The sequence below is a fragment of the Camarhynchus parvulus genome, chromosome 1A, assembly GCF_901933205.1.
Source record: "Camarhynchus parvulus chromosome 1A, STF_HiC, whole genome shotgun sequence".
NCBI classification, from domain to species: Eukaryota; Metazoa; Chordata; class Aves; order Passeriformes; family Thraupidae; genus Camarhynchus; species Camarhynchus parvulus.
Window position 1 is genome coordinate 21,649,949 of NC_044586.1, and position 13,068 is coordinate 21,663,016.

The following is a 13,068-nucleotide window of genomic DNA, read 5'->3' on the forward strand; positions in this document are numbered from 1 at the left end:
GTGATAGATCAAGAGGAAAATACTTCAAATTGCACCAGAGGAAGTTCAAGTTGGATATCAGGAAAAATTTCTTCACTGAAAGAGTGGTTAAACATTGGAATAGGCTCTCCAGGAAAGTGGTGGAACCACCATCTTTGGAATTGTTTGGAAAACAAGAAGATGTGGCACTTTGCAATACAGTTTAGTGGACATGGTAGTATTCAGTCAAAATTTGGACTAGATAATCTTGAAGGTTTTTTCCAGCTTTCTATGGAGGAAAATAGAAAAGCTTAAGAAAGTCTACATGGGGACAGTGCAGCTTGGATCCTTGGCCCATGTAAGATAGCAAACTGCCCATCAGAGACAAGGCAGTCAGTGTCTCTGGGAGGATTTTCAAAGTCCATCTGAGAAGATTCTCAAAGTACAGGAAACAGCTGGGAAAGCCTTGTACTTCCCTATCTGTGAAGCTGTGTCTCCTGTTTTCTCCTGGACACAATGGAGCAGTCCATGTCTTGAGACAGATGGTGAAGGAACTGATGAGAGGAGAGGAATAGTTCCCAAAGCCCTCCCAGCAACAAGGAGGCCCAACTCCTCTGAACAGCCCTTTTCAGGTGAAATCCAAGCCAGTGGGTGACCCTGCACTTGAGACTCATAACAACATTCAGGATGCATACTGCAATGTCAGGTAACAGTGTAGGAGCAGGAATCTCAATGCTTGGCCAGACAGAGATAGGAAAGAATTAGCTGTAGCTGACACTCACAGCTATGACAGAAGCGTTAACAAGTTCAGTATCCTTGAATTTTTCGGTATAAATTCTCTTAGAAGAGTTTTTAAGAGATAAGGAGAACTCTTAGCACATGGCTGGTATTTTCCCACTGCTGAAAAGTCCAAAGATATGGCAAGAAAATGGAGAGATGGTACAAATGGTGAATGCAGGGATCTTCCTTTGCCTTGCCAATTTTCTTCTGCGGCTTTTTTTAAGCCAGATCAGGGCATGTAGAGGAAGAAGAAAAACGAAGTCTGTGCTATCCCCTTTCTTTGCAAATGGATTGAGGTTTTCTTTTCAGTAAAGGTGCTGATTCGTTGGTTAGTTTTCTGGGCTCATTAACCACATCTTTGCTGCTAATTAGGCAATGGTTTCCCTTCAGCAGTGGAAGGAATGGGCAGCACTGCTGTGATGTTTTCCACTTATACAGGATGTGGGATGAACTATTCTGCAATCAGCTTATCATAGTCAAATAACTGTAGTTTGCCATCAGGGCAGAAAGGCTTTCGATTTCATGAAAAATATTGTAGCAAGAATGGGAAACTGTGTGAGTTTTTTACTGCCACCATCAGAGGTGGAAGAAAGAAAGAGAGGGAGGGGATTTCCCCAGTATTTTTAACTCAGTAATGGGGATTTCTTTTTTACACTGCACTGCTTAGACAGCTGATGCTGTTGTGGCTCTGAGCTGGCCTTAGAGACTCCAAGGTTTAGACTCTAAAGTGTAAAGCTGGACCAAGTAGCTTAGAATGTAATCTCTGATTAAAACTTAAAGTGAGGACATCATAGAAAAAAAATCACACCTTTGGTCAGTCAGGAGGAGATGTCTTCATCCATTTCATCATCAACCCCAGCACTGACTGGCAGTGCTACTGGCCCCTGTATAAAATCTAACATCCACATCTTCAGGCATTTCTCTGTCCCATTAGAGGTTTTTAGGCCAGTATGAGGCAAACTGATCATATGCCAGCTCAGCCTCATAGCTGAGTGCTATTTTACACCAAAATGCAGAGCATGGAAGTGCTGGCACAGTCTCCTACCAGGAGCTGGGAAGGGAAAAATGAATTAGTGAGGTTTGGAATGTCACTTGAGAAATGTGAGGAGTTTCTATGCCATCAGAGCCAGTAGTAACAGAAAAACAGATTTCCTTGTGAAGGTAAGTCGTTGTTGGCTGGGTTTCAGCCTGATTAGTAAGCAGTCCCAATGGGATTGATGCTGAAGTTACATTCATGTCCTGAGGAGAGAAACTGTCCATCTAGCCTTCCCTGCAGATGTGGCCTTTCCCACCTGTGGGTCTCCTGCAGGCAGATCCTAGACAGAGCAATGGCTGTACTGGCTTTGGAGGTCCCTCAGAGAAAGGTAGGCACCGGTGTTTGGGACCTGGCTGGAGAAGGCTGTTTTGCATGGCTCCTCATCCTGTCTTTGCATTAGAGGTGGAGGCTGTGGAGGGTGGGAGGAGGAGGAGGCAGCATTTGCTGCTGGTGTGCAGGGGTCAGCTGGAGGGCCCCCCTTCCCACTGCCCTCGGTTACACTGACAGTGTCGCTGTCCTGCGGGTCCAGTGGGTCAGGAAAGTCAGTGTCCAGCTGGCACACAGCCCCAGCTGGCTGTGAAGCTGCTTTGTGCATCACCTTCTCATCCTGCTCCAGAAGTGGTGTTGGTGAAGTGCCTTCCCTCGACTGGAGAGCCCCAGGAACAGCCATGGCCTGCTGGGCTTCACCAGCTATCTCTTCCATGAAGTTGCTCTTTTGGGAGCCCTGGCTTGCCTCGATACAGTGAAAGAAGTTGTTGGGCAGCACATTCATGTCCTCTGCCAGTGTGCAGAGGTCTGGAGAGGGGAGAGCCTGGTAGCAGTCGCCATCCTTGCTGCCACTGCCCTCCTGGTTGAAAGGCTCGTAGGTGAAGTAGACCTGACAGGGCTCAATCTCCAAGGAGTTGGAAACGTGGAAGAAGAAGTAGCCTTGGTTGGTGAAGCAGCTGGACCCAGAGTGCACACTGGTTTCTATGGGAGGATCAGGAGTCAGGGCTCCCTTGGAAAGTAGAAACCGGGATTCCTGGTCATTCTTCTGTATCACCTCGAGCATGGAGATCTCTGGGATTGTGCTGTTCACGCAGTAGGAAGATGTGGAGAATGGGGACGAGAGCCATTTCTGGTGGGGAAGAAACACAAGAGAGAGAGACAGTGACTACCAAAGTATAGCACTCAGAGAGGAACCAAAGATTTAATCTACTGACTGGCCATAGCAATCGAGTGACTTATTTTCTGTCCAAGCAAGGGTTGCCAGAGATAGTGGGGAGGGAAATTCCCATTCATGATGTCTCATCTGCAGGATTTTCAGAGAGAGTATGTAATTTTGTCACATTAAAATTAAGAGTGGATCTTGTCAGCCTATGTTTTGAGATTTCTGAAGCAGTGAATTTAAGATGGAGAATTAAAATGAAACAAAGGGAATAAAAAAGGTAGGAAAAACCCTTTCAAGACCATAAGATGAAGTGAAGCATGAAAAACAGTATTGAGGTGTATCTCATGTAATCTATTGCTAGGTGCTGAACAGCTTCTGATATATCCACATGTCCATGTGCAGATTTTTGTCTAAAATGCCCTTCCAGGCTCCTTCTGCCTAATTCTCATAGTCATCACAAGCAATATCCTTCAGTGCATCATTATCCTTAAAAATAAACTGGTTTCAATAACACCCAAATCCATTGCCTTTATGGCTTGTAAAGCAAATTTTTCAAGTTCTTTCTGCACTGATAAAGTGTCTTGAGTGCACAACCCCCTCCCCCTACTCTGTACTCTTTCTGCGTAGTTTAAGCTTTCTAAGCCTTTTTACACCTTGGCTTTTTCAAAGCTTTGCTGTTTCTGAACCCTCTGCAGTTTGTTTCCATCCTTCTTAAAGCAAGATGCCCCTTGGGATCACCTCCCACATCTTGCATCTGACGCTCCCTTTAATGCTGTACAGAGTGGTAATTGTCTCCTTGCAGCTGCCCATACTCACAGAGAGCCTAGGGGAGGGGAATAGTGGAGTGGGAAAAGAAGGGAAGCAGACAAGGATGCAAGGAATAGCTAAGTGCCATCCAGTGTGATGGCAATTCACAACAGGAGCAGAGGAGAAGCTCACAGCAGGAAATCTGGGGAAGAGCTGGGCAGCCGAGGGCAAGTAGGGAGGCCCTGAACTGGGAGGGAGGGGGATCTTGAGAGGCCAAGCCCCCTCCTGCAGGTCCCTTGCTGTCTCTCAGGCTGCTGATTATGGGAGCAGGGTGCTGTGCTTTGTGTGGTTTGCCATTTCTTTGTTCTGTAATTAGAGATGCCTCAGCTGAGTGTCAGGTTTTAGAAGGTCAGAAAACAGAACTTGAGCAGAGGACCCAGCTGCTGGTGCTACAGGTGCATATATCATGTATGCATGGGTAGGTCTATCTGTCCTGGGCATGTGCAGCTGGGTGCTCCTTTCCCTCATTTCTCCCCGCTATGGCTCCATCTCCAGCCCCATACCTGAATGTCACCTCTGTGAACCGAAACAAGTGGGGGAAAAAACTTCTCGGGGTCTGGGATGTGAATCTTCAGGATCTTCTTAAACCTTGAGGAGAGACAATGAGAAGGACAAATGAAGCAGGGCCTGATCCTGATCACTGTCACTGTGGTGGGGGTGAAAGAGTGCCCTGCAATTCACAGGTACTGCCCTGGCATGGGAGAAGAGGTAAAGCTGAGCCTGAGGTCTGTCCTTCCTCTTGAGTGGTCTGAGAGGCACTACTGAGCCACAAGATGTATAGAGGTGAGACAGATAAACCTGGCACTGGAAAATACATTTCCCCCAGCCTTTTCCCTGGGGAAGGACAACCCCTGGCTTTACTGGTTTCTTCCCTGCCTTGCCTGGTCACCTTAGCCTCTCCACCTGCCCCCTTCAGCCCCCGTCCTGACAACAAGCTGAGCAGGCCTCCCTTGTTTCCAAGTTCCCACTGCTGTGAGCTGTTTGTTCTCTGTTTTGCTATCACCACAATGACTCAGGACCTGAGCAGGGCCATCACTGGGAAAGCTCTGCCACAGCTCTCTTTCCTCCTAGCAGCATGCTGCATGGCATAGCTGGGGCACACTGGCTGTGCAAGCCATCTCAGTGAGTATGCCTTGCATTGTCCAGAGGCCTCTCCTTCCCTGGAACCAGTGTGTTGTCATCCTGATGCAGCATGGAATGATCTAAGCTGCTCCTCCGCTTCTCAGAGTGGCTGGATCATCTTGTCATCCCTTTACTGAAGCCTTGCTGTAGGATGTTGTAAGGAAAAACCCTCCTGACCTCTGGAAGCAATCAATGTACTCTCTGAAGTATCAGAGCTTGCTAGCTCTTGCATATAAACTACCTTACATCATTGCAGATGCTATTTTTATTCATGCATGTCTAATCCTTCGTTGCATCTTACCTCAGCATTATTCTGCACTCAATTCCCCTAGGTTGATTATACTTTGTGGAGAAAGGAGGCCTTTTTAACTCCCTCCATGCTATACATCTAGCACTTCCTCTACTTTGTGTAGTGACTCAGGGTAAAATAGTGACCAGTGACTTTCTCAGTATCCATTGTCCTTCAGCATGGTTCTCTGTCTCCTTGCAGAGAAACCACCCAGCCTCTGCAACCTCATCTCTGAGAATGTTTGTCCCTGCTCCCTGCCATGAATATCAGCACCCTGCTTCTTTACCCCTGATGTGAGATGAGAAAACCTGTGATTGTTTCCAAACTTGTGCCAAGATGAGAGGTCACTGTTCCTATTATTGTGTTGAGTAACCTTGTGAGACACTTTCAGTCCTTAATAAAAGCAGTGTCTGGGTAGAAACACTGGCAAAGAGGTCTTGAAGCATCATATATGTTTTATCAGTGTATGAGGACTGCACAGACCAGGGAGAACAAGAATTGTGCTCCTCACTCAGGAGTTTTGCCTGCAGGCCCAATGTCATCTCATCCTGCCTGAGCTCTTGCTGGAATGAGAAGGAAGTGGTAACCAGGCTTGCTTGGTCCTCACTACAGGGAGAGTTCCCAACCCAGTGACCTGCCTTTGAAGAAGCAATTTTGATGCATCCCTGCCAGGAAACACCACTCTAACCCCTGGGCAACAGATGTGCTGAGGCAGCTGTTTTAAATTTAGCCAGGGCATGACACCAGGTCACAGGAGAATGGCACAATACAACAGTGCTGGTGAAACCACATCATCTTGGGTGGTGTTATTTTTCCACAGGCAAATATCAGTCTCAGGAGGTTGGGCTACAAACCATACATTGGTTGGCTTAAAGCTATCTCTATCCTGAGCAACAGCAGGTGAAAAATAATCTGAGTTTTGAGAATACCCACAAGATACAGGAGAGGAACAGAGATGTAAACTTAATTCTCAATTACCATTTCAGGGTCCGTAAGTTAATGAGGAAGGCAGTCCCAATGATCACAAAGATGAAAGTGCTCACTATCAGAACTGGCAGGACTGGCTGGGATGTTCCTGCAAGATGAGAAAGAATGAGGAAACGGCTGTTAAAAGCTAACCAGGATTCTGTAGGTAGAAGCTGCAGCCCTTTCATGGCTGTTCAAGGTGATCAAAGTGGGCCTTTGTTATAATTTTATATAATATTATAATATTATCTAGAATTTTAATATACAGGTCAGTATATGTGAGTTCTGCTGTGTTGTGTAGGATGCCTTTGAGCTGATACAGGTTTCAGAGTCTAAGCATTGCTTAACAGATAATTTGTGCCGAACAAACAAAGCTTGAACTCCCTGGCCATAACAGCACCACAGATGAGGTGTGCCAGTTGAGGCGTCCGCCAACCTGTTTCATTGCTAAGGAAAGCAGGGACTCCTAAAACCAGCTAAAGTGGGGTTGGAGGCTTGAAACAGCATTAATGGTCAGTGGGGAGAGGGACTCATGGGGTTCACAGGTCTCTGAGAAGGCAAAAGGAGAAGCATAGAGAAGGTTAGGGACTGAGGGACTGACTTCTTTCTTTGGAGAAGTGTAGGGAAGTGTTAGGAGGCTAGGAAGGTTACAACTTTACACCACATTTTAGTACTTGGATTGTAGGGTTAGGACAAAGAGACTGGGCTCCCACGTTGCCAGGGCTGCCAGCACTCCTCAGGCTTGTTTGGCATCATCTCAAACATTCCTTAATCTGTCTCTTTCCCATCATATCTCCCTAGTGCACCTTTGCTTGTTCTTGCTATTCTGTGCCTGTTTCCTCTGCCTGCGAGTCATCTCCTCCCACCCCTCGTGTCCCTTGGCCTGGTCATGCAGAGAATCTCTGGAGCGGTTGGGAGAGAACAGAGAAAAATAAAAGACAGAGGGGACATTTTTAGCACATTCTTTCCCTGTCCTTGAGATGCTGCTCAGATCACTCTGTCTCCTCTGCCTCTGGTACCCTGGTTATCTTTGGGTCTTGGTTGCTATGACAACTTGGTTGCGGCTGTATCCTATTCACTGACATCACACACTGTCAAAATTTGATCGCCACAGCAACACAGCGCCCTTTCTAAACATAGCTCCTCTGTTTATACCAAGACCAGGAAACAACAGGGAGGGGTTGAGCAGAGGCAGGATGGGGGCAACATGAGAAGGAATAACCTCTACCTGCTTATTTTTTGGAAAAAAAATGACAGAGGCCACAGCCACCGACTCACTGAAGGGCACTATCTACCAAGGCTGGAAGTTCACACAGTGACTGATGCAGATCTCAGCAGATCTTTTTTGAAAGAGTGTTACCATGCATGTAAGTCAGTAAGTCTCTCCCAGTTTCCATGAGACTTTGCTTCCCAAGCTCGGTGTTCCTCAGCTCAGGAGCTGATAGCTGTTTCACCGCATTTCACTGATCAGTACCTCCACTGACCTGGGCCATTTTAGGAAGCTGGGAGAATGTTCCCAGGTAACACTAGCATCTGGGAAAAAGCCAATCTTTGCCACTGCTTCTGCTGGTCAGACCTCTGGCCTTACTGCTCTGGGGAAGCAGTCCCTGATTTATACCTTGTGCATTTTGCCTGGCTTCTGGAAGTCAGAGGGGCTTTTCTGAGGTCAGGGGGTCTTTGCCCGCAAGCTGTGATGCTGAGATGGTCTCACCTAACTGATCAGGAGGGACAGTTTTCAACCTTTCTATTACTCTTTGGTCAACACAGCTCTCCCTACACATCTTCTTTCAGCTTCTCACCCTGTTTTGGCCATTCTACCTTGTTTGCCCTGAGTCCCCATTTTCCCCTCCAGGTCAGACTACCCGACTTACCCTTATGGTCAGCATGTGTCCTCCACAGGACCGGCTTGCTCCAGTCACTCCACACACCTTTGTAGTTGCTCCTGGCGCTTGGCCTTGCACGGACAGCTGCCTCATATTTAGAGTTGGGTGAGAGTCTCTCAAAATTTGCCCACATCTGGTCCTGTTCAATAGGCAAGTTTGCAGCCTCCTGGGAACAGGGCAAATTTAGAACATTGTCAATGCCCTGGTTTACAGCCTCACATACCCATCTTCTCCAAAACCCTCAGAGAAGACTTGTCTCAAGTCCTTACACCTCGTGCACGGCTTGTTCACCCTGAAGGAAAATTCTTTTTTGCTTTGCTTTTCCCATACCTTTCAGGTCTGTCCTGAAAGTGTCTGAATTTTTTTGTGACAGCACTAAGCAAAATAGGATCCCCATCTGCTTCCTTGTCATCACCAAACACTGGCAGTAGGTGACACAGATAAAAGGGCAGGGGCTGTTATCCTCCCTCCAGCTTCACCAAAACTGCTTACATCCTGAGAGGAGGCCCAGAAGCAGATCTTGGGGGACATAAACAAGACCAGGATTTGTCCAGCACTCATGTGGGAACACATCCCAGCTTCCCCCTCTGTACTCACCTCCCAGGACTGACTCACGTGTCGGAACCGCACTTGGTACTCCCGCCTCCCATCCAAATAGTGAGAGGAAATATTCAGGCTCCAGGTTAGGTTGGAGGTGTTTTCAGTTATGTTAACCAGCTGAAGGTCTCCTGGAGGCCTCAGCTTTACTGGAAAGAGAAGAAGCAGGGCTGATGTCCCCATGCTCTGTCCATAAGAGGACTGCACACCAAGCAGCAGGACATCTCCTTGAGATGGGTAAAATCCCACAGCCAGCAAAACAATGTCCCAAGCAGATGTTTTTCTTCTGGATTAGTGAGCTGAATCCTGTCAGCAAAGACTGAAACATGCCAAAGCTGTCTTAAAGGAGGGGGGGAGCGCACAACTAGAGGGGGGCAGAGGAAGAGCAGCAAGACTTTCCATCCTTCCAGCAGCACACATTTTTCATGAGGGCAGCTGAGCTATCATTACTTGTTTGAAGCCAGATATGGGACAGGACAGGGTGTGGCTGGCATGGCACTGCGTGACAGAGGAGCAAGTGGCAGGAGTCAACATTGCGCTCATTGTAGCAGGGGACAAACAACAGACAAAGGCCTAAAATCAGCTGTGGGTGTTGCATAGGAGTGGATGAGGAAGGAAAATTAGCTATCCTCTCATGGGGAAGCTTCAGAGACCAGAAGGCAGATGAGTACTCACTATTTGCAAATGGATTGAAGTTTTTTATTTGTTCAGGTATTTTGGTTTTATTCTCTCCAGTGCGACAATGGACAGACAAGTTAAGACGGTCTGAAATGGTGAAGCACTGATTCTGCAGGGAAAATTAACCATTAGTGACAGTGAAACCTTGTGAATAAGCATTCAAATTTCTAAGCATTGCCTATGCATAAGATGATTAGGCATACTTGACAATAAATATGGAAGGTATTTGTGGCAGAAGAGCATAAATCTCAGTGGTGAGTGAGGAACCAAAATTTTATATTTCATGTGGTTGGATTTTTTTGTTTGTTTATTGACAAGAAAATACACAAAATATTGTGATAGGCTAGTTTCTTGGGATTCCAGTATGTGCTGACTAAGCAGGAGGAAAAGTTGCTCTCTATGGATGACATTTATGGAGAAATTTTATTTTTACCAGAACATTTTATGTTCCCTGGTAAGACTCAAACTGCATTAGTATTAAACTTGACACTTGAAATGCAGTGATGCTGAAGGGCCACATACATCATACAGTACTGAATAAGTAACAGAGAAATTAGCTTGATTAGAAAGAAAATATTTTGGAGCTATATACCAACCCCGCAATTTGTCTTTGCACATGATATGCAAATGTATGAAAGTTTGTCTGTCATTAGAACTGGTTGTGACTTTACCAATAAAAATATTAGCTCAAATTTGGGTGTGTGTTTTCTGAAAACATGGGAACTGCAGTGACATTGGATGTGACTGAAGGAAGTACATAATGGATCCAAAATAAGACTGATTTACATAAAGAATAATAGAAGATTTGCATCACCATTAGCTCCAGCGATGTGTTGCTGTTGCATCTTGCATTAGACACATCTAACCACACTTCACAGTAGCTAATGATCTGGAAAGTGGTATTGATAATTTCTAGGAAAAAGAGATCAAGAAGTGATCTCAGAGCTGGTGGTGATGCCCATCCCTCCTCAGAGGAAGGGATTAGGGCCAAACACAGGTGACTGAGACATGGGACACTGCTGATGATCTGTCTGTCCTGCAGCTCTTCCGCATGTGTCAGCACAGCTCACAATGAAGCCAATCCCTCCTGCAGGGGAACCCACGGGAGGCACTTATATCAACAACGCACACCAAGCCCCATCCCAGATCTGGACTCAGGGATTAGGTTTGGCCTTTTTATACTACCCCTGGATGTTGCACTGTTTATACCCCCAAAATGCCTATATAAATCCTTTCTCCTTTGTTCTTAGCCAGGACATCCCAGATGAATTACTCACATTAACATTTTGGTTGAAGGTTTTGATGCATCTCCTCAGTCCTGTCATATGCTCTGCCTTGGGTAATTTGCAGTGCTTCTTGCGTTTTTCAGGTGAGGGATATAACTCCAGTGAGCTGGAAAGTTATAGCTTTGTAGTTAGTCAAATACTATGTAATGCTAAAGGGCTTTCAAAGCATTTTACATTCTACTGTATTTGCTGAACAGGTTACAGGAAAGATGTAATCCTACTTTCTCTCCCCATTGTATTACTCAGACAAATTTTCTGTGCTGGCACATGGAAGTCAATGCACCCCAGTTATTTCAAGGCAAAGATAACAGCAGATTTCCAGTTTCAAAGATTTCACAAAATCCTCTTCCTATCTTCTCTGCTTCCTGTTGATATCAGAGGGCATACAGAGCCCAAACTCACCTACAGCAACCTGGCCCTGGAACAGGTGCCTGTTTCAGCCCCTCCAGGATTTACAGGTCTCCTTCCGGACACTGACAGTCCTGTAGGATCTCAGATACTCAGTGACATGCACCTTCTGAGCCAGGTCACATCTCAGTCGGCCAGGACAGCCCATCTCAAGTGGCAGCACTACACCAAAACACCTCTCTTCTGCCCTGACAAGAGAGCCCCAGCTGAGCTCTGGCATGGGGTGTGGCAGGGTGGAGAGCATCTCTGGGGCTGCAGCTGGGGCAGCGTCCGACTGAGGTGCCTCTTCCAGCTCTGAGGTCAGATCAGGCCTGGGACTGGCTGACAGTGGGGAGGGTTTTCTTCCCAGAGCCCCGGCCAAAGAACAGCACAGCTCCACATCCAGCCCCAATTCCAGCCCCAATCTCTGATTCACACCCATAGAGCAACATCAGTGTTTTAGCTTTCTATGGCCATGCACCAGCCCCAAGATATATTTGTCAATCTAACTCAATTGGAGGTGTCTCTATGACAGTGACAAGTAACCCACCCAATGACAGAATCACACTGAGCCTGTCCTTAAGACAGGCACCCAGGGCAGTCCTGGGCTTGGCTGGTAAGCCCCTTGGCTGCAGATGTCCTATTTGGAGATGACAGAGACTCAGCCAGCCCCCACTGCAGTACTGGCCAAACACCTCCCTTCTGCTGGGAGGCAAATGGGAGAGGAAAACAGCATGAACTGGAAAAGATGAAAGAGCCAGGGGAGAGAAGAGGGGACAGTATTTTTCTTCATTCATTATTACTCAAAGTGCACCTTCTCAGGTCATCCTGGCAATCGCCAAATGGCCTCTGTACAACTTCAATTCCACCCTTCTCCAGCCCCATTTCTATACATCCTCATTTTCCATTGAAAATGCCTTTCAGTCCCCAGGGTGTCTGCCAAGGAGAGGGATTTTTTGAAAAGTGAAGTTCAGATAGAGCCATGGAACTGGAAGATGGGTTGTGCTAGACAGTTTGGGACTGTCAGATGGCAAACACTGAGCAGCGGCTGCCAGCATCTCGGCCCACATGGAGACAGAGACAGAGTTCAAGACAAAACACCTCAGCTCTCTCCACTACACCTGGCCTGGGAAGGGGAAGCCTACATTTTCGTAAAGTGGCATTGTTTTCCCTCAGCCTCTCCAGTCACGCACCTGTCACAAAAGCCTTTCTTTGATGAAATCTCCAGCTGGCACGGTGCTTCAGCCAGGTCCCTGCCCGGGTCCCAGTCGCAGAAGAGAGCTGCCCGTGAGTCATACCAACAAGTGAGGCTGGAGGCACCTGCCAGCAGAGAAGAGACAGACAGCAATGTGGCTCAATTAGCAATGATGCTTGGCGTTAATCATCACCCCAGACAATGCTGTCCAATCCCAAACTACTGACTGAATCCTCTGCTGGACATGTCCAAGTAAGAAAGACAGTGCCACTCATTTCTCTATATCTGGGCTGATGTGCTCATCAGAGACCTGTAATATTGCAACCTCCTCTGGCTGCACGTTACAACACAAACATTGCACAGCAGCATACTGCCCTCCCTGTTCACCCAGCCGGCACAGGTGAAAGGAATCGCTTCTTACCTTGTGCTGAGTCTGATGCCCACGAGGGAGGCATGAGGCTGAACAGGCAGAGGTGAGACAGAAGCAGCAATGAGGGCTTCATCAGTACTGGTGACACACTGAAAGAGAGAAGACACCCCCACAACACAGCTCAGCAATGGAACTTAGGAGGATGTCAAGATGTCATCTCACAGGAAGCATCCACTGTCCTAGGATGCAGTGCCAGTCTTCTGGGTTCAGAAACTCATATCCCTCTGGAGTCTGCACCTTTCCCTCAGCACCTCGCTGTTCTCCTGCCTTGGGTGCTCTGCTCAGCAGTGAGGCTGTTCACAGGGTAGCACAGAGGCTGTTTGCAGGAATCTTGTCTTCTGCAAACGCGAGAGTGAGCGCGCAGCAGTCCGTGTGTGCTGCCTGCTGACTCAGGTAGAGAGTGCTGCCTCGGCTGTGCACAGCTTGCGCTTTGAAGAGCTTCTTTTTTTGGTAAACCCTAGGGCTGAAATAACTAGGTGCTTGCTGAGTAAGAGGGTCCCTGGA

General features: G+C 47.2%; 1 protein-coding gene across 1 annotated transcript; it reads right to left on the reverse strand.

The window, feature by feature from the left end:
* Positions 1–2,054: 2,054 nt before the first annotated feature.
* IL2RB (interleukin 2 receptor subunit beta) lies at positions 2,055–12,637 on the reverse strand. Its single transcript, XM_030960650.1, has 9 exons — positions 12,556–12,637; positions 12,133–12,259; positions 10,544–10,658; positions 9,264–9,375; positions 8,589–8,737; positions 7,980–8,157; positions 6,121–6,217; positions 4,235–4,319; positions 2,055–2,891 (listed from the first exon to the last, which is right to left on the reverse strand). Exons 1-9 carry the CDS (start codon positions 12,635–12,637, stop codon positions 2,055–2,057), a joined length of 1,782 nt encoding a protein of 593 aa, XP_030816510.1.
* Positions 12,638–13,068: the final 431 nt, after the last annotated feature.

What these genes read in the sequence shown, in the direction of transcription:
- IL2RB (XM_030960650.1), bottom strand. Translation starts at nt 12,637, where the DNA reads ATGAAGCCCTCATTGCTGCTTCTGTCTCACCTCTGCCTGTTCAGCCTC. An exon ending in CCTTCAACCAAAATGTTAAT is followed by an intron (nt 9,376 to 10,543) that starts GTGAGTAATTCA and finishes TTTTCCCTGCAG; the next exon opens with AATCAGTGCTTCACCATTTC. An exon ending in AACTTACGGACCCTGAAATG is followed by an intron (nt 4,320 to 6,120) that starts GTAATTGAGAAT and finishes TCTCTCCTCAAG; the next exon opens with GTTTAAGAAGATCCTGAAGA.